At 32.1% G+C, this 20369-nt stretch overlaps 2 protein-coding genes across 4 annotated transcripts; one reads left to right on the top strand and one right to left on the bottom strand.

The window, feature by feature from the left end:
- The first annotated feature begins 7590 nt into the window (after positions 1 to 7590).
- Positions 7591 to 12115, top strand: LOC113865542 (beta-glucosidase 12-like). Its single transcript, XM_027500178.1, has 13 exons — positions 7591 to 7878; positions 8023 to 8092; positions 8610 to 8668; positions 9399 to 9474; positions 9562 to 9639; positions 9730 to 9817; positions 10234 to 10411; positions 10537 to 10652; positions 10726 to 10949; positions 11219 to 11250; positions 11352 to 11454; positions 11641 to 11749; positions 11834 to 12115. Exons 1-13 carry the CDS (start codon positions 7699 to 7701, stop codon positions 12000 to 12002), a joined length of 1482 nt encoding a protein of 493 aa, XP_027355979.1. The 5' UTR covers positions 7591 to 7698; the 3' UTR covers positions 12003 to 12115.
- A 271-nt stretch (positions 12116 to 12386) lies between these two features.
- Positions 12387 to 18580, bottom strand: LOC113864504 (linoleate 13S-lipoxygenase 2-1, chloroplastic-like). Of its 3 annotated transcripts, none has more exons than XM_027498297.1 (9): positions 18163 to 18563; positions 16290 to 16558; positions 15843 to 16080; positions 15240 to 15566; positions 14953 to 15032; positions 14665 to 14775; positions 14249 to 14550; positions 13620 to 13886; positions 12387 to 13342 (listed from the first exon to the last, which is right to left on the bottom strand). In XM_027498297.1, exons 1-9 carry the CDS (start codon positions 18530 to 18532, stop codon positions 12583 to 12585), a joined length of 2724 nt encoding a protein of 907 aa, XP_027354098.1. In that variant the 5' UTR covers positions 18533 to 18563; the 3' UTR covers positions 12387 to 12582. The 3 variants fall into 3 exon arrangements, with proteins under 3 accessions (XP_027354098.1, XP_027354099.1, XP_027354097.1); XM_027498298.1 differs by having other exon boundaries at positions 14947 to 15032; positions 16290 to 16540; XM_027498296.1 differs by having other exon boundaries at positions 12524 to 13342; positions 14947 to 15032; positions 18163 to 18580.
- Positions 18581 to 20369: the final 1789 nt, after the last annotated feature.

Here is a 20369-nt window from a genome sequence, read left to right as displayed (position 1 = left end):
GATAGAGAAAATGAAGAAGGGCTTGGTTTTTTTCTTCACAAAAATTAAGTGCATGAGATCAAAGGGTTCTCTCTAACGAGCTCTTAAATATTTTCCATAATAGGTAAACAAGGAAAGAAATCCAAAAAATCAGTTTTAACAATAAACTCAGACATCAACTCTTCTGCAAATAGACTCATTATTAGATTCTTAAGTGGGGCCTGTAACAAATTGGTATCAAGGAGGTTAGTGATGGCTGATCAATCATGAAGTTTGCAGCAACAATTTGAAGCCTTACTGACTTTATATAAGGAAGGTCGGGCGAGTGATCGAGCTAACCGCGAAAGGGAACAACAAGAACTTCTCACCCAATTGCATGAGGTTGCCTGAGAAGTGGCAACGTCAAGAACAGAAGGCTCTGACACTAATAATCGTGCTTTTTGAGAGCGTCAATCCGTTGATGACAATGCTGAACATGAAAATTATGCCCCTAGATTTTCTAAACTCGAATTTCCGCGTTACAAGGGGGATAGCGATCCTTTTGTTGGGTTGGACTCCCAACTATGTGTCCAAAAAGTCTAAATTTTCAAGCTCATTTTCTACACTTAATTGAGGAGAGTGAGAAGTCAGAAGAGTGGGTGAGAGAAGTCTAGATTGGAGTATTTTTTTCGCAGCCTAGTGTGTATATTTTCGCATAGAGACATCAAAAAGAAAGAAGGGGAAGTAAGAGAAGAAAGAAGCTCCTGACCAGCTACTTAATTCCTTCGATATCTGATTCGATCGCCGTTGGATCAGGCTGAAAATTTTACAGCAGGTTCATAACACGGTGCTCTTCGTTCTGACCGTTCAGATTGTCGATTGGAGGTCCAAAGTTGGAGATATTGTCTTCGCACAGAAGTCCTGTTTTTGGTGACTCTGCACAAACCAGCCGCAGAGAAATCGTTATTTCTCCTTATTCAACCGTTGGATTAAGCTGAAACTTTGACAGAAGTTCCTAGACGTATAGTTCTTCGTTCTGATCGCCTATTGGAGGTTTTGGCAGAGAGAAATCGTGTCTGAACAACAGCCCTGTTTTGTGAGATTTTCTCTCTTTGGTTAGGCTTTATTGCTTGGTTGTATTAGCTGGTTGTTTGCACAAATTTGTGCAGTATTTTGAGACTCTTTTGTAACTTCATTTGATTATAGTGGAGCTTGATTGACTGGCTTGAACCCGTGAGTTTTTACTTCTCACATTGAGAGGGTTTTCCCACGTAAATAATTCTCTGTGTCCTTGTGTTTGTTGCTGCCATTTGTTATTGTTGTTGCTCCTCACAGGTTCTTGCAAGTTTGGGGAATTGTTTTCGCTGCTTACTTTAGATAATTGTGTTCTTGTGTTTGGTTTTCCCCAACACCTTTAACTTGGATTCGTTGCTGTGAACATTTTTTCTGCCATCAACGCACCCCGGATACAGAAAAGATTGCCTTGGTGGCCATACATTTGGACGATGATGCTCAGTTATGGTTTCTAAAGTTGGATAAGGATCGTCCACAGTTGTCTTGGGAGGAATTTAAAACCCAGTGCAATCTCTGCTTTGGACCCTCTATTCATGGCTATAAATTGGGTGAATTGGCAAAATTAAGGCAGACTGGATCTGTGAAAGACTACCAGCACAAATTTGAACAGTTATTTGCACGGGCTAGTTCTTTGACCTTTGAACAAGAAGTGAATTTTTTTTTTTAAGTGGCCTTCACGAGTATATTGCAGTGGAGGTTGAATTGCACTGTCCGGCAGATCTGACAAGTGCCATGAGTTTGGCTAGTCTATATGAGTGCAAAGGGAATGAGAAGAAATCTTTTACTTCAGGCATAACGACGACATCTTATAATGTTAGCCGAACCTCAGCGGTTACTTCCTCAAAACCACAATTCATTAAATGATTGAGTAGAGCCGAGATGGAGGAGCAAAGAGCCAAGAACCTCTGTTATAATTGCGATGAAACTTATTCTCCTGGGCATAGGTGTAAAAGGCTATTCTGGATAGAAGGCATGGAGGACTTCACTATCGACACTGCTAAACCAGGGAATTTAGAGGACATGGTGGAACATGCCATATCTCTTCATGCTATTACAGAAGCGCAACAATCTCAAACTATGCAAATTAAAGGATTTATCAAGGGCTATCCGGTGTTGGTGTTGATAGATTCCGGAAGTACCCATAGCTTTCTGGATGTTTCTTTGCTGGATAAATAAGGCTTGGCTATACAACCCAAAGATGAACTCAAAGTTACAGTGGCTAATGGCAAAAAGATGTGTTCTCTGGTCTTTGTATAGGTGTTCCACTTTATCTACAGAATAACTTGTTCCACGTGGATCTCTTATTACTCTCTCTTGGTTGTTTTGGTGTAGTGCTTGAAGTTAATTGGCTTCAGTCCTTGGGGCCCATTGAGTGGGATTTTACTGCCTTATGGATGAGGTTTTTCAGTTTTGGCCAATTTATAGAGTTACATGGCAATAAGGAGTCTACAACTCCCTTATTTCATCAAACAGAAACTATGGATGATCTAGATAAAGAGATCCAAATTAAAAAACTATTGGCAGAATTTACCCATATTTTTTAAAAGCCCAGCAGGTTACCACCTACCCGTTCTTGTGATCATCAAATTGTGTTGAAGACAGGTACTAATCCCATAGTGGTCTGACCCTACCGCTATCCTCATCTCCAAAAGGATGAAATTGAGAAGCAATGTGCAAACATGCTTGCCAAAGGCATTATTCGGCCAAATCAGTCTCCATTTTCTTCTCCGGCGTTATTGGTTAAAAAGGCTGATGATAGTTGGCATTTTTGTGTATATTACAAAGCTTTGAATTCAAAAACTGTCAAGGATAAGTTTCCTATTCCTATGATTGATGAATTATTGGAAGAACTTCGTAGTGCCAAGTATTTCACTAAATTGGACTTACGCTCTCTGGCTATCATCAAATTCATATGTCTCTAGATGATGTTGCAAAAACAGCCTTTCGAACACATTATGGCCATTTTGAATTTTTGGTTATGCCTTTTGGGCTAATCAATTTCCCCTCTACTTTTCAGGCATTGATGAATGATGTGTTTCAACAATATTTGTGTAAATTTGTCTTAGTTTGTTTTGATGATATCTTAATTTACAGTAGTACTTAGGCAAAGCATCTTCACCATTTGTGCATGGTTTACAAGATTGTTCAAAATTATAGTAGTATTGCTGCTCCTTTAACTGCCATGCTTAGAAAGAATTCTTTTCATTGGACTGCTGATGCCACCATTGCCTTTGAAAAATTGAAGTTAGCTATGACGACAACCCTAGTTTTGGCTTTGCCTTACTTTACAGTTCCTTTTGTTATTGAATGTGATGCTTCTGATACTAGTTTAGGGGCTGTTCTAGAGCAAAATGGGCGCCCAATTGCATATTTTAGCCGTTTGTTTGCCATTCGCCATCATCGCTTACCTGCTTATGAGAAAGAGTTGATTGGGTTGGCCAAGGTAGTGAGGCATTGGCGTCCTTATTTATTGGGTCATTCTTTTGTGGTTCGGACGGACCATTATAGCCTAAAATTCTTGCTTGAACAGCGTATTGGGACTTCACCACAACAGCATTGGTTAAGTAAACTTTTGGGATTTGATTTGATGGGGGAATACCGAGTTGGCCGTGAGAATATTGTTGCTGATGCTTTATCACGTCAAAATGAGGAAGATGGTTTCTTGTCTACTATTCCCATGCCTCAACTACAGTTCTTTGATGAGATCCATTCCCTTAATGCTTCTTCCTTGGAACTTCAACAATTAGCACAACAGATCCAATCTGGTGAAGCAATTGGACCTTCGAAGCTGCATGATGGGTTATTATTTTTCAAGAATCAGGTTTTCCTTCTTCCTGATTCTTCTATTGTCCAAACTATTGTGTCTGCTCTTCACAACCAGGGGCATGAAGTATATCAGAAACTTTAAAATGAGTGGCGGCTGATTTTAATTGGAAAGGGATGAAGCAGTATGTTCAAGATTTTGTTCGCGCCTGTACCATATGTCAACGACATAAATCTGAACATCTACATCCAGCCGGTGTTTTACAACCTTTACTTGTTTCTGTTCACATATGGGCTGATATTTCAATGGATTTTATTGATGGATTACCTTTATCATATGGTAAATCCGTCTTGTTTGTGGTTGTAGATCGTTTTTCTAAATATGCTCACTTTATCCCATTAGCGCATCCTTATTCCACTGTTTTGGTGGCTCGGGCATTTTTTGACAACATCTTTAAGCTTCATGGTTTACCAGAAACGGTGGTGTGTGATCTAGATGTTACGTTTACAAGTAAGTTTTGGACTAAATTGTTTAAGCTTAGTGGGACTAAATTGTATTTTAACTCCTCTCATCACCCTCAAATAGATGGTCAAACGAAAGTAGTAAATCGCAGAGTGGAAATGTATTTAAGGTGCTTCATCAGTGACAAACCAAAAAAATGGTTGGACTGGATATCTTGGGCTGAGGTTGTGTATGGCAAACCTCCTCCAAAATTACTTGCTTATTGTCCTGGTTCATCTTGTTTGGAAGCTGTGGATGTGGCTCTTAAAGATAGGGACATGGTTTTGCATGACTTGAAGGATCACCTGTAGCAAGCACAAGCACATAAGAAATCTGTGTATGATGCTTCTCATCATGATGTCCAATTTCAAGTGGGTGATTTGGTGTTATTAAAACTCCAGCCTTATCGTCAAATTGCTTTACAGCTTCGAAGCAATAGGAAATTATCTCCTAAGTTCTATGGGCCTTATCGAGTGGCTGCCTGCATTGGTTCTGTTGCTTATAAATTGGACTTGCCTACTGACGCCAAAATTCACTCTGTTTTCTATGTTTCTTGTCTCAAGAAATATTATGGCAACAACAATGATGAAATATCCTCTTCCCTGCCTTTGGTTCATCAAGGGGAAGTCCTCAAGCAGTGTTAGATCGTCGATTCTATAAAGGACTTGATCAAGTGCTTATTCATTGGGAGGGTCTTTCACCTGCTGATGCTTCTTGGGAGGATGTCCATCAGATGCAGCAGCGTTATCCATCCTTCCTGCTTGCGGACAAGCAGTCTTTGGAGAAGGGGAGTAATGTTACGGACAAGTAGCAACGGTAATCTTCAGTCCTCGTCACTTACAAGAAGCACAACAAATAAGATTAGAATTTATTATATATTAATTAGTTGTTTAATTATAATTGTGTCAGTTATATGTTTGAATTAATATTACAGTGTGTGCTATTAGTAAGGAGATAGATTTTAAGCAGTTATTTTATTTTTTATGTAAGTTTGAATATATAAAGGATTGAGAAAATGAAGAAAGGGTTAGTTTTTTCTTCACAAAAATTAAGGGCATAGGATTAAAGGATTCTCTTTAACAAGCCCTTAAACATTTTCTACAATAAGTAAACAAGAAATGAAATCCAAAAAAAATTAGTTTTAACAATAAACCTGAACATCAACTCTTTCTGCAAATAGACTCGTTACTAGATCTTAAGTGGGCTTGTAACATGATGATTCTCTTATTTCGGGTGGATTCAAATCCTTTGCAGTTTTGGCAAAAACTACACCCTGCAGATTTTCATTTAAGCTAAAAAAATTCACTTAATCGAATTTAATAAAAAAAAAGTAATTTTTGCTTAAACCAAAAAATTCGCTTAAGCCAAAATTACAAAAAATTTTAAAACTTCATCTTCTTCCTCTTTAAACTACATAAAAGTTGTAAAATATTTGTGCAAGATTATGTGTTCATACTTTATGATCATACATAAAAAACTTAAGTGTTTCTAAACATGGAATATTACAACTATTTCTCAACTGAAGTTATCATTCTTATAATCTTTATCATCATTCTCAACAATTTAACTTAATTCTAAATTGTTCTACCTGACTAATATTTAGCACACTAGATAATACATTTAAAAATATTTGTGCAAGATCATGTAGACACACTTTATAGTCATAATACAAAAACTTATGTGTTTTAAAACATGTAATAATGTAACTATTTTTCAACTAATTTCTGAAAGTTATCATTTCTATAATTTTTATTACCATTCTCAACAATTTAACTTAATTTTAAATAGTTTTATCTCACTAATTTTTAGCACAAATAGCATACTAGACAATATATTGACAATATTTAGTAGTATAAAATATGTAAAAGTAATCATTAATAATTAAGTAGTCATTGGTGAGAAATAAATGTTTCTCAAATTTTGTGTAATTTAAAAAATAAAAAGATAAAATTTTAAATTTTTTTATAATTTTAACTTAAATAATTTTTTTAGTTTAAACAAAAATTTACTTTTTTACTAAATTTATTTAAATAAATTATTTTAACTTAAACCAAATCACTTTTTATTAAATTTACTTAAAGCACTGCGGGACGACGCAGTTCCTGCTAGAACTGCATAGGATTCAGATCCTCTTTCGGGTTTAGTAAAGCAGCTCCTTTTCTTCGATGAAATCAATTAATTATGAGTGATGGCCTCATGCTAGTACGAATGATTTTTTATTTTTTTTTAATGTGCGTTGAATTTTCAATGTATCAAATCTTTATCAGATTTATAGAATAGTAATATCCAAGACTTCACTTTCTCTGCTACCCACTGCCAGTCTGTGTTTTGTATTTTTAAATTTACAAAATCATTTTTTATTAACACATGCAACATAAAATATAATTTAATATGTTCATACCTATCGTTTTTAATAAAAATTTATTATATATAACTTCATTATACATTTAAAAATTTGTCGCAAAACTAATTTATACTTTGTTTCTTATTTTAAATAAATAGTTTTTTAAATTGTCCATGATGTTATAAAAAAATTATTTTTAAAAATAAGTTAATAAAAAATGTTAATACATATTTGTATGTTTTTATACAATAGTAATTTGTAAATAATTTTTTTACCATTTTTAGATATTTAAATTAATTTAAAAACTGGTGTTAACAAAATTTATATAAAACTAAGTATATATACACTTAATTTTATATAACTTTTATTTTACCCGATGAATGTGATTTTCTTGACTAGGAAAGGAATTATCTGTTTCTTCTTGGAAAACCTGAATTTAAACTCACAATATCACATTACGTTTATTCTCCAAACATTAAGCTGCAATTAATAAGACACTTTTGCCAACCCCAACTTTTGAAGTGGAGCATGAGTTCCACCAGCATATGGAGTTTGGCTCGTACATTTATTTTGCACTAAAACTTCTTTATGATGTTTTAACAGTACACATGTATATATTAGCATTAATACTTTTTATGAACCGTTTTCACATCAATGAGTTAAGTTACGCTTTCAAAATTTTGTTCAGTTAGATATAACTAACAAAATTTTATGTTTGCTATGTTAATATAACATCAAGTTTTGAAAATATAATTAAACTGAAAAGATGCTTTACTCGGATCAGTTTAACTTCATGTTGTTTTAAAATATTGGTTAGCTTGTAACAATGATATGAATGTCATTTTCCAAATAAACAAGTAAAGCATTTCATCAAGATTCGAGATCACTCAAATACTGCCAAGGCATGGTACCCAAGTCATGCAAGCCACTCCAATTGTCAACATCTCTCTTATTTCTTTCTATATATATATATAGTATTCTCTCCTCATGTTGTGGTTGTAGTTTTCTTATGCACATGATTTATAATTAAGCAGAATCATAGTTATACATAACATATATGGCTATGGCATTCATTGGCTACCTATATCTCTTCCACTTTGCTGTCTTCTTCACTCTTGTCATTTGCACCTCCTTTACAATCACTGAAGCTGTTGCTCCTGTTCTTGATGTTTCTTCTCTAAATCGCACCAGCTTTCCGCCAGGTTTCATCTTTGGAACTGCCTCCTCTTCCTACCAGGTGCGTATTAATGTGTATGTATATGTGTAGGTGAAGGAGAGAGATCTTGTGATTCACATTTTCATTATTGACATTATCATTCTAAGGTCAGGCTTATAGGAGTTAAATATGTATGGTATAATTATTTTTGTGTTGATGATGTAGTATGAAGGTGCTGCAAATCAAGGTGGCAGAGGACCAAGTATATGGGATACCTTAACTCATAAACATCCAGGTATTTTTATTTATACACACTTTCTTTAAAGGTACATTTGGGGGAGAGATTTTGGAGGAGAAGAGAGGAGATTGACATATTTTTTAATTTTAAATTAAAAACTTATATATATATATATTCTTTATAATGATAAATGAGTAAGTCAATTTATATATTTTATTTCAAAAATATTAAAGCTTCCCAAACAACTACTAAGTATACTGTCTCAAATTGGTGCGAATGATTTGGAAGAATGATAAATGATGTTTGATTTATCTGTTTTTTTTTTAATAATTATGTTGACAACATAAAAACTTTTTGTAGTTGTGGCTACATTGATTTGGTCCAGCAACTCAGAGATGTGTATTGTGCCTTAGTGTAGTAAGTGAAAATAAAAAATTAATTGAAAAATATCCAGAGTGGAAACTGAAGCATCAATCAATATATTGATTTGATAATCGTAATTCCGCTTCCAGTGGGTAATGGCAGTGGTCATAGTACATGTTTTTCATGTAGTAATTGGTGTAATTGCAAACAGAAATAATATCCGATAGGAGCAATGGAGATGTAGCTGTTGATCAGTATCATCGCTATAAGGTATGATCCAAATCGATATTGAAATTTGTTCAGCACTCTCTCTATCCTGTAAATTTTATATCATTCTAATATTTGTATATAGGTTACTTTGGTTTAATTTCTGTTCATGAAATTAACTGTGTGGAGAGCTGATTATCAATATAAGTGATTCATATAATGATTGACATTCTTCAACTTCTACTGAACAAAAGTATTCAAGAGTTTCCGTGCTAAGGAGCATGTTAGAGACATAATATCCCATTAATAAATCATCACACGTGTCTTTTATCATGTGTTAGATATATGGTACTGTCATTCATAAACTTTTACTTTACTGCTTTAGCAAGATTGGTTATTGATAATGGAGAGTGAGATCAATGAGTATAACCAAAAGTCGTTTGTTAAATCCAAATTGATGACATGATTTAAACAGTAGGGCAATTCTGATATGAATACAGTGTCTATTAGGCACAGTCAACAAAATATTTAATACACATCAAAGTAATAACTATAAAGATGACAAAGTCCTTGCTATAATTTGTTGAATTTTTAATTGATTGTGTCTAATAAGCACAATCTCATGCAAGAATTACTCTGAACAACATAGCATTAGTACTCTTACTTTTATGTGATATAATTTACATAGGAGAATAAAAGGTCATGATGTGAATACCTTCGTGGAGATCATACTTTTTTGTTCACTATCTTTCATCGAATATGTTAACCATCTTACATGTCAACATGTTAATAGGAAGATGTTGGGATCATGAAGTATATGAATACAGATGCTTACAGATTCTCCATCTCTTGGTCAAGGATATTGCCAAGTAAGTAAATGTTCGATTTAGTTTCATCCTTACAAGTTTTAGCTAATTGAATCTTTTATTTAATTAACCATTCTGATAAATTTGCAGAAGGAAAAATAAGCGGGGGTATAAACCAAGAAGGAATCAAATATTACAACAACCTCATCAACGAGCTACTGGCTAATGGTAAAATATAAGCCAATCTTTATTCATATATCATCGTATATTCATGATGTTAATGATCATAATATATTGATGGGAATGACATTAATCTAGGTCTTCTCCCATTTGTGACGCTTTTCCATTGGGATCTTCCACAAGCCTTAAAAGACGAGTATGGTGGCTTCTTAAACCCTCATATTATGTAAGTTACACAACACAAATTTTCATCCAAGCTAACTATAGTGTTAACAATTAAGTATAAACAAGGGCGGCCTAAAGTCCTTGCTAAAGCCCAGGCAAGTAAGGCAAGGACTTTAGGTCCCCCAAATTTATTTATTTTTAGTTTTAATATACTTTTAAAAATTAAAAAAAATTAATTTTAAAAATGTTTTTAATTCAAATATTTAATTTAATTATTAATTTTTTATTGATATTACAAATAATATTTAATTAACTATAATTCTCAATTAATAATAATAAATTATTTTATTAATAAAAAAAAGCCTCATTTTTAAATTTGCTTTAGGCTCTAAAAGCTCTTGAGCTGCCACTGAAACCAATGCCTACTTATATAAATTGAAGTTTCATTAGTGTTGAACACACATTTTCTATGTGCAGCAATGATTTCCAAGATTATGCAGAGCTATGCTTCAAGGAATTTGGAGATAGAGTGAAACATTGGATTACTTTAAATGAGCCATGGAGTTTTAGTATGGGCTCAGAGCCCTACCTGACCTCACACTACCAACTACTTGCTCATGCAGCTGCTGTCAAGATTTATAAAACAAATTATCAGGTACAATACATGAGAACCATATACCTTCAATTTTTCCTACTCATGATCAAATTTGTTAGTTGTACACATCTTGTTCTGTTTTTCATTATGAATATCCAAAACATTATAACTTTGAATGTGAGCAGGCATCACAAGATGGTTTCATAGGCATCTCATTAAATTGTCACTGGTTCATACCATTTTCAAATGATACATTAGATCGTCAAGCTGCCCAACGAGCTCTTGATTTCATGTTTGGATGGTAAAGGCTAGTACTAGTTTATTATCTCTATATGTTTGTGTTGGTGTGATGATCTTAATTGATTTGATTTCAGGTTTATGGAACCACTAACCACAGGAAACTATCCAAAAACCATGAAGTCTTTACTGGGAAGCAAATTACCAAACTTCACTAAAGAGCAAGCCAAGCTACTTATTGGCTCGTTTGATTTTATTGGACTAAATTACTACACCACTAATTATGCTGCCAATATACCCAATCCAATTAATAACACAAGCAGTCCTAACTATTACCAAGATACTCGTGTTAATTTTACAAGTAAGCACATCTCGATAACAAATCTTAATGAAGTATACATTATGTACCCTTTTTTTTCTTAATGGTAAAATTAAGGGGAAAGCAAAACAGGGACAACATGATTTATGACCAAGAAATGAAGAGTTACAGAAAATCAATGTGCACTAACTAATTAAATTGTAATGCCTTAATGCATTGATAGAAAATTAATCTCTGATAATGCCTTTGATTTTGTATTTTAAAAAATAAAATAGTCTTTGATGAAAACAAATTTCTATGACTTATGACAGCTGAACGTAATGGGACACCCATTGGACCAAGGGTATGCAAGACTCTCATTAACAGCTATATCTCAATTCAGATGCTTCGATTTTATGATTTATTTATTTGAAGAAAAACAATGAAACACCATTTTTTATATAGGCTGCTTCGTCTTGGCTATATGTTTATCCAAGGGGACTTCGAGAATTATTGTTGTACACAAAGATGAAGTATAACAATCCTGCAATTTACATAACAGAAAATGGTAATACTTTAATTATGTTCTTTTTATTTGCCATTTACACTACTTTTTAACATAAAATATATGATAATAATCTAAGGTGAGCTAATTTATATATATTCACTGTATTTGTGTGCATTTGTTCTTTTCCTCTAAATCAAATCAACTGTCTAATAAACTTTCTTTTTTCGTATTTTAATTAAATTATAGGTATGGACGAGTTCAATGATCCAACACTATCACTTGAAGAGGCCCTCATGGATACTTATAGAATTGATTACTTCTATCGCCATCTTTATTATATTTCAATTGCAATCAAGTGAGTAACACCCTCTCTTTAATATTTCATATTTTAATTTTATGCATTTTAATTCTATTGTTATTTGTTGGCTTTTGTGCGAAGGGATGGGGTGAATGTACAGGGATATTTTGCATGGTCACTTTTGGACAACTTTGAATGGAGTGCTGGCTACACCTTGCGTTTTGGAATTAACTTCGTCGATTACCAAGATAATTTGACAAGACACCAAAAGCTCTCTGCTCATTGGTTTAGGAATTTTCTTCAGAAATAATGAACTTATTGAGTGATGATCCCCCGATAATTGATATGATGGAAAACATGGTCACTAATCAAGAGAAACTTTAATTTTAAATTTGTGTTCTTAAATTATTTGTACTGTATGTGTGTTACAATTGTATTAAATTTTCCATGGTGTTGTGTTTTTGTTTCCTGTTTATATTAGGGATGGTTTAAATGTGAAAGGATGATTTACTTCTGGACATTGTTGAAAAAACAGTAATGTGGTATAGAATTAATGATGTCTCACATTGAATAAAAATAATACCAGAATAATTTGTATAAAGTTTAGGCAAACCTCTTCCTATAAGGTTATTTTTGAAAATTAGTTAAGTTTAGTCTTCTAATATTCTTGGATTACAAAGAACAAAAATATATCGATAGAAATATTCTTATTGGTTCAAGAATTTCCTCAAGAAACATTAGTCAATTTGTTTATGAATGTTCTAGTTGGATTTCCAGCTTATGTGACTACATGTCCATCTTATCTTTAATTTAAAACCCATATCACTTTAGTCTATAAAATGTGTCTTAAAAAATAACATTAGGCTCACAGATAATATTTGTTTGTCAATTTAAATAGATATACTACAAGGAACCCCCATTCCAGTCACACCTGGCTTTGAGAAAGGCTTCAAAAGCTCATAAGGGACAATGCCAGCACCATTTCTGTTCTTTAAATTTGTATTTTCATTCCTCTCATCAATCAGTGCTTCTAGTTTGTTCAGTCTTTCTCTAAATCTATCAAAGGCAGCCTTTATGACAGGGTCTTCAGCCCATGATGGTTCCATCTTTTCCCCTATGTATTCTTCATCTGGTGAATGAGTTGACAGTATATCCAACACAGCCATGACTCTAGTTGCTTGAAGTTGTGAAGGAAAGCACTTTAGAAGTGCTCTTTCAGGTTTTGCAATGAACTCTTTCCACTCTTCTTCTGTAGGGTCTTCTGAGGGCATCTTAGTTCTTGCAATTGTAGGCCTATTTGGGAAATAGCCACCATAAACATATTGTCCAAAGTTCACAGCTGCATGGTGACCAGAAGTTATCCATATGATTGTAGTAAGGATTCCAATAAGGTCTTTTGGTGTTTTTAGAACTGGCCACCATGGTTCATCTTTTTTGTCCGCATGACCAGCTATTCTAATCTCTGTCCACCATGCTTGCAGCTCTTCATCCAATTCCACAAGACTTGGTTCAGGGTAGTAATGGTTTACATAGTCAGTCACCCATAGCTTTATAGCATCCCATAGAAGTAGTCCATCATTTGCAAAAGGATAGTCCTTAATGGTAAGCCTCAAACCATGTGGAGCAAATGGGTCTTCCACAGCTATTCCCCTAATAGTTAAGCAAAATATATCAAACTCATGTAAGTTGTAAAGTATAAAAGGTTATTCACTACACTACACTTATTATTAAATAACAAAACTTAAATATAGTTTATTTATAATAATATTAAATATAAATTTTGATTAAAATAAAACTAATTTTAATTAATAAATAATGCTATAAAGGGGAAGTTAATTTTAACCGTCTATTATTTTTTTTTTAATAGTTAAGATTAAATGTTCTCACACTCTCACTACTATGTTGTGTGTTTGTGTTCCAAGAGTACCTTCTAATTAGGTCTGCAGGTAGAGCCTGGGTGTCAAACCGCCATTCAAGATCATAGGCAGCAGAACTAATGGCCATGGAGTACTTTCCTGGTGAGAATGAGCTCTCAATTGTGCCATCAGCGTTAATAAGTGCTTCCCGTGCTAGAGCATTAATCTCCATTGTGTAACGAAAATGAGGATGTAGCAATCTGTATACGGGGTGCATCACACTAAGTTGCCTGTTGGTTGCAATGACATAGGGCTCTGTCACACAGTGAGTTCTTAACCTACCAAACAAGACAAAAAATTAATGTTAATTTGGACCCTCTTTGCAAAGATCAATGAAAATATAGAATGAATATAACTCTAATTAAAAAGTAATTCTATATCATAAATTTGTATTGTGTTTCAAAAATATCCATAAATATTAAACGATCAAATTGATGATTTATACAGAATGAAAATATTCTCTTATACAGGTAAGAGGTAAGTGTTTCATTAATATAAATCTTTAAACAAAAGTATAAAAAAAATCTATTTCTTATAATTACAATAACAAATATTTACAATTATTTCTTATAAAAAGGAGATGAAATAATATCATTAGCTTAAAGTTAAACCGTAGTTGCTGAGGTATATTATTGCATACCAATGGCTAACAAGTTGGTGATAGCCCGAGTCATGAGCAAGAACATGAGCCTTGGCGATCCTCCAGAGCCAAACAGAGGTTGAGTGCCAAGAAGGTGTGAAAACTTGCTTCCATTGGGGCTTTCCATTAATTGGTGGTCGAGTGAGCTCAATGGCTAGAGGCCTCAGTGTCCCCTCTGGGTTTAGAAAGAACAAAGTTCGTGACCCATAAAGTGTTCTCCCCTTTAGTTTCCGTACTTTGCTAACAAACGGTAAAAGTATGTCATGATAGTCTAATATGAACAGCCTTTTTTCTTTAATCGCCTGCAAAACCACGCATCTTCATATCAAAATCATATATCTACTATTCTACTAGTCTATGATTTCCGATCCTTCTATTTCTATTTTATAATTCAAATCCCCAGTAATGATTTACACCTTTTCTATCGACATTACGCCTCCAATCTCTTTATTGATAATTTCTGAGGTGATTGCTGATTCTGCTGTACCATACGTAACAGGGTCAAGTTTGCTCCTCAATGGCCATTTCTGTCAAGAAAGTAAATTACCTTAACGAGATATAATACTTACTGAAGTTTGAATTTGGCATTTATATTTTTCATTTAAATTAAAATTAAATATATTTTGAAAGATAAAATATATTAAATCTAAAAATATATATATAAAAAAGCAAATCAATGCTTATAAAACAATGCATACTGTGACCAGTCGTATGCTATATGGGTTGAGGCCAGCAACAGTTTGTCTAGCAAATTCTTCATCCCTAAACCAGAAAAATCTATCCCCTGCAAATCAAAACACATAGATTTATGCAATATAATCAAGGAAGGACCTATATAAATATGGATTTGGACCCTCTAATGATATTAAATAATGATATAATAATGAATTTAATATATACTTTTGGTGATTGAATTCAGTTGAGAATCATATTGAATTTAAATGGAAGTAAAGTACAGAAGAACAAAATGAATGAAGAATTGAAATCTGACTGCTCATAGTCTCAGGGGTCTCAAAGCGAAGGACGTGTCCCCCCTCGCCAGAAATGCTTTTGACGAGTCTGGGCATAATGGTTCGTAGGAATCCCTTCTCGGTTTCATGCTGAGGAGGCAAGTCAAGTCCAATGCTGAAAAGCGAATCTATGTCATGGAAATATGAAAATGGAAGCTCCTTTTCTTTTATAATTTTTCCCAAAGATGGAAGCAATATCAGCAACACAGAGTGCAATGTCTTTGTTGAGAACGTTAACTGCTTCACCTCTGAGAAGCACTCATCTCTTGGAACGTAAAACTTACTACTTCGTCTTTCAGACAATGGATCTGCACCACAGTCATCATATATAAAACTTCAGTTCTTAGTTATTCACTTTTTTTGTGTGTGTGTAACCTATGTATCAACAAACGCTAATTATTCATATTGTCATATTTACACATAAAAAAATACAACTCAGATAATAAAGTATAGATTTAATTCGTAGTCAAGATTATAACAACTTTAAAGTTTGTTTTTATACATGAATTAATAAGAATGACAATGAACCTTGTATCTATTAAGGTTTCACTAGAAAATAATGGGAATATAGCACGAATTAGAACCTGCTTCACTGTGTGGACGACCGGTTCGACATCGTCTAGGATAAGGTCGTTCTTTGCCACCTAAGGGATGTCTCTGAAGATCAAGGCTTTTATCAGGATCTCCAATGTCGTTGTATATGTCGTAATCGTATATTCTTTCAAAGCTCTTGCGTTCTCCTTCTCCATTCCCTCTCAGATTACTCAGTTCTTCTTCTCTTAATCTTCTTAAACCATTCGGTGTCTCCCGCGGTAAGTAACACTATACCAATAATATCACATTTGTGCAAATTAGCAGATTTCTGGGTGGGTGTGGTGTTATAAAAATCATATCTTTAGTTGATAAAATTAATTACTTCATGGTATGTGACATGTTGGACACAAAGGGTTCTAAAGAGGTGCTAATTAAGTAATGGTAATTGTATTCGTAATTGCATAGCAACTTTTATTGACTTATTGTATAGTGGGTACCTTGTTGGTGAAGAAGACCCTTTTGGTGGGATTGTCGAACTTGGAGTGAACCCATGAGGCACAGTCAAAATGAATAGGACCCTCAGGGAAACCGTCGAGGAGAATGGTTTCAAGGAACATCTCCTTGTGATGTTCATTCTCAACCAAAACTGCACCAATCTCTCCAAAATCGCTTGGAACTTCAAAAACTGTTTCATACTTACCCCGCTCCTCATTTTGTGCTGCTTTGTGTGCATATGCTTTAAGAGTCTCTTTCTCCAATCCCGTCTCTATATACAATTATTCAATTGATTACAATTTATTAAAACATATACACTCCCACGTACGTGCCTGAGTAGATATAACCAATTGTGTGTAACGTTGAAAAAAAAAAACTGATTACACGTAGAAAGACAAAGAAGAGAGGGAAAAAAAGTATACGGTGTAATAAAAATTAGTTTTAAAAATTCTTAAAGATTAAAATTAATAAAAAATTAAAATCACATTAATCATATTTTTTAAAGAACATAAATAGTTTATATATAATATAACTACATTGTAGGGACCAAAACGCAACAGAAAAAAAAAACAAAAAAACAAAAAGTTCTAAAAGGTACATGTCCTTTGCACATGCATTTGTAACTATTGAAGGGAGTTTGTGGTCGACATGATGTTTGATTCGACTTTGCCACATTAACTAAGCATATTTGGGCCCATCTATGCATACTCTAGAGTTGGCAAAACGAAGAATCTAACCCTAGTCTGGTTAACGTTGGACAGAAAAAAGCCCTAACGGTTTGGTGTAAGTTTTGAATTCCATCGGGTCATATTTAATTACATATAGAATAATAAAGTTAATAATTTATTAATATTTTTTTATTTTAAAATATTAAAAAAAATTGTCAATTTAAAAAGATATAAAATATTTTATTAAATTTACTGATACTACAACAAACACTTTTAAAAAGTTTATTTTTTATATAAACAATAAAACAAAAGTTTTAATTTAATTTAAATTCGTATTTTATGCTTAAAAATTAAATTAATCTTGATTAATTAAAAATAAGTTTAGATAAATTAGATTAAAAACTCTATATTTTAATAGTTTAATCGGCTAACTCAATCATAAAATTCATTCTGCCAGTTCCATGTACAAGTCATTTTCAAGTCGACTTTTCGAAGGTAAGATGCTACCTTTTTCTTGACGTGTATATCTCTCATCCTCATTGTCTTTCATGCATATGAAAAAGAATGATGATAATTTTACATTCTGGTATCGAATGGATGTAAGTGAGAGAGATAAGAAGTTTGTGAAAAATAATACAGATGCGATAATAAATAATGTAATAAAAAATTATGTAAATAAAATACAAGAAAAAGTGAGTGTGATAATAGCATTATTGTACGAAAAATCAAACATTCATGTTGCAAAAAAATAAATTTAAAGAGATAAGCTAGGGCATTTTTACTGCAAATATTTTTTTTATGAGGCAGCAGGAATTTTAGGACCTAATTAAGTTTAGATTTCATAGTTGTGTAAATTATTTTCATTAATAAATAAATTGTTACTATCTTCCGTAAATTTTCCAACCACATCGTGAAATTAAATCTCATGTTATGGGGTTCAGAATTCGGAATCATAAAAGAAATCAAGAAGCATAAATTAAATTAAATTCAAAACAAATCAAAGTAGGACTTTGAGGAACACTCATGAAGATATGTTAGGACTTCGAATATGTAAAAGGCTGAAAGGAAACAAATGAAAAACATTACACAGATATGTAACACATACAGATACAAATCATGTCAAGAATATATAAACAAATAAATAAGCACATGCTTATGCTTTGTGCGTTGCATGTATATATGAAAATATGTATATATGCATACTTACTAGCATCAAGTTCCGAACTAACAAGCTCCAAGAGAAGAGATTTACCAAGCAAATCTCTTATATCATCAATTCCTCGGTCTAATCTTAAACTTGAAAAAAAACCGGCCACAGTTATTTTAACCTTAATTATGGCTTTTAGTTTCACTGTACTCTTCCCTGTACTCTTATCTGTGTCTGTTGTTGTGGTTGAAGAAGTAGAGTTAGTTTCAACGTTGAGGACAAGACGCTTAAACTTTTGTGTAGTCTTCCCCAACCATAGTGGAAGAGATGAATTTTTAGCAGCACTACCAATAGCATGCAGTAATGGCCGCTGCAGAAACAAGAGGGTTTGGTTGTTATGCTGTGATTGATACACTTGAGGCTTTATCATCTTTCTCTTCGATCTGTTTATGTTTTATGGTCCAAAATACACTAAATAACCAATCTTGTTTTTATATATTTGTTATATAAGTCTTGAAGTCACTCTGCAGCTATTGACTTTTATGCCTAATGCCACAAAATAGAGCATTTTAAACATTTATTTTATGCTGAAATTTGACATTTAGTAGGAGCATAAACGTGGATGATAACAGGGAAACTCAATGTTTATATAGATTGAAAGTGAACTCTATAATTAATGCTTTTTTAAAAGAATAATTTATTAAATTATTTTAAGTTTATCTTTTCAGTGAGCGAATTAATAAGTATTTAGGTTTATAGTAAATGAAATTGTGTTTTTTTATTTGATTTAATCTAAATCTGATTTAAGTTGCATACTTATATATAATAAATAAAATTTTATTTAAGCGATATCGAATTGTTTATCATTTGAACTAACTTATATAAAATGATATTTTTAAATTAGATAAAATATAATGATACATTTATTTTTTTAAGTATATATATATATTTAGAAGATAAGGGGCTTACACTTATTTTTGAAGAGAAATAGGCATAGTAACATAAGGAATAATCTATTTTGAAGAGAAACATATGTAGCCGAACATTAATCATTTTCTATAAATTAACTGGTATTTTTTTTAAAAGAATAAAATTAATAGTTAATATATAATATTTTAATTGAGTTAATAAATATAAACTTGATTAATTTTGTTCTTAAGCACACATGTATATTATTATACCATTTAAATAGAAAATAAGACCCTATAAATGAGGAGACCTAAAACTTATACTTTTACTAACTCTCCCCTCTAATAGACCTTGAGTGACAAGAATTAAACCGTAGATCAATAAATTGTATTATTATCATATCATGTTGCGAATTAAATATTCTAAAAAATTAAGTAATTATTAAGTAAACATGTATTAATAATAATACATTTTTTAATGTATGTGGATATATATAGTCTACGTTAAGTTATCTCGTAAAATAAAAAAGTTATTTCCCTTACAAGATAAATTAAAAAAGCTCATACTAAAAATTAGATATGCGTATTCACTAACTAATGAACTGCATTAATCATTTGCTTAAGAGCATTAATTCAATATTCGTTTTCTTACTTGATTATTGTAATAGCCGTCGAACATTTTATTATTTATCTACAGCCTTTATTTAAATAAGCAAACTTATTAATTTTTTATTATTTATCAAACTAAGTAATTACTACTCGAGTTTAATTTAATGAACTTAACTATAATTTAATGTAATATCCTTAAATTTAATTTGGAATCCCTTTCAGTTATTGGACCACTTATAAATATCTTGTTTGTTTGTATTTCGTGTTGTGTCCTTTTCTTCACGTGGATCACGTACGTCACAATTTAAATGATATATAAATATATCTTATTTTGAAAAAATAATCTTCCTTTTTTTTTCCTTTTAACAACTCTTTGAAATATTTCTAAAAAATAAATAAACTTTGTCAATTTAATCATATACCTTTTAAATATAAATTTTAAAAAATTGTTAGTGTTAATTATAATAATACAATGTTTAAAAGAATAAAGTTATTAAGTAATTATTATTAATAATTTGACTTGATGATTAAATAATCAACTATTAATTTATCAGTGTAAAATTTTCAGAATAAATAAATAAATATTTTTTCAAGAAAGAGATTAATATAAAAGTGAATAAAACTATTTTTACACGTCAAAAATAACTTATATTTCTTAATTCGTTGAAAATGTATCTTATTTATTTATTTCTAAAATTTAAGAAAATAAATTATTTTTGATTTATACAAAATTATTTATTTATTATATTA

Source organism: Abrus precatorius, unplaced genomic scaffold (assembly GCF_003935025.1).
Source record: "Abrus precatorius isolate BTA unplaced genomic scaffold, Abrus_2018 Scaffold4, whole genome shotgun sequence".
NCBI lineage: Eukaryota > Viridiplantae > Streptophyta > Magnoliopsida > Fabales > Fabaceae > Abrus > Abrus precatorius.
Note: the sequence above shows the minus strand (reverse complement) of the source record. Positions and strands in the feature narration are given on the sequence as shown.

What these genes read in the sequence shown, in the direction of transcription:
- LOC113865542 (XM_027500178.1), top strand. Translation starts at nt 7,699, where the DNA reads ATGGCTATGGCATTCATTGGCTACCTATATCTCTTCCACTTTGCTGTC. An exon ending in GGACACCCATTGGACCAAGG is followed by an intron (nt 11,251 to 11,351) that starts GTATGCAAGACT and finishes TTTTTTATATAG; the next exon opens with GCTGCTTCGTCTTGGCTATA. An exon ending in AATTTACATAACAGAAAATG is followed by an intron (nt 11,455 to 11,640) that starts GTAATACTTTAA and finishes ATTAAATTATAG; the next exon opens with GTATGGACGAGTTCAATGAT.
- LOC113864504 (XM_027498296.1), bottom strand. Translation starts at nt 18,532, where the DNA reads ATGATAAAGCCTCAAGTGTATCAATCACAGCATAACAACCAAACCCTC. An exon ending in TAGTTCGGAACTTGATGCTA is followed by an intron (nt 16,559 to 18,162) that starts GTAAGTATGCAT and finishes AATTGTATATAG; the next exon opens with AGACGGGATTGGAGAAAGAG. An exon ending in GACCCCTGAGACTATGAGCA is followed by an intron (nt 15,033 to 15,239) that starts GTCAGATTTCAA and finishes TTTGATTTGCAG; the next exon opens with GGGATAGATTTTTCTGGTTT.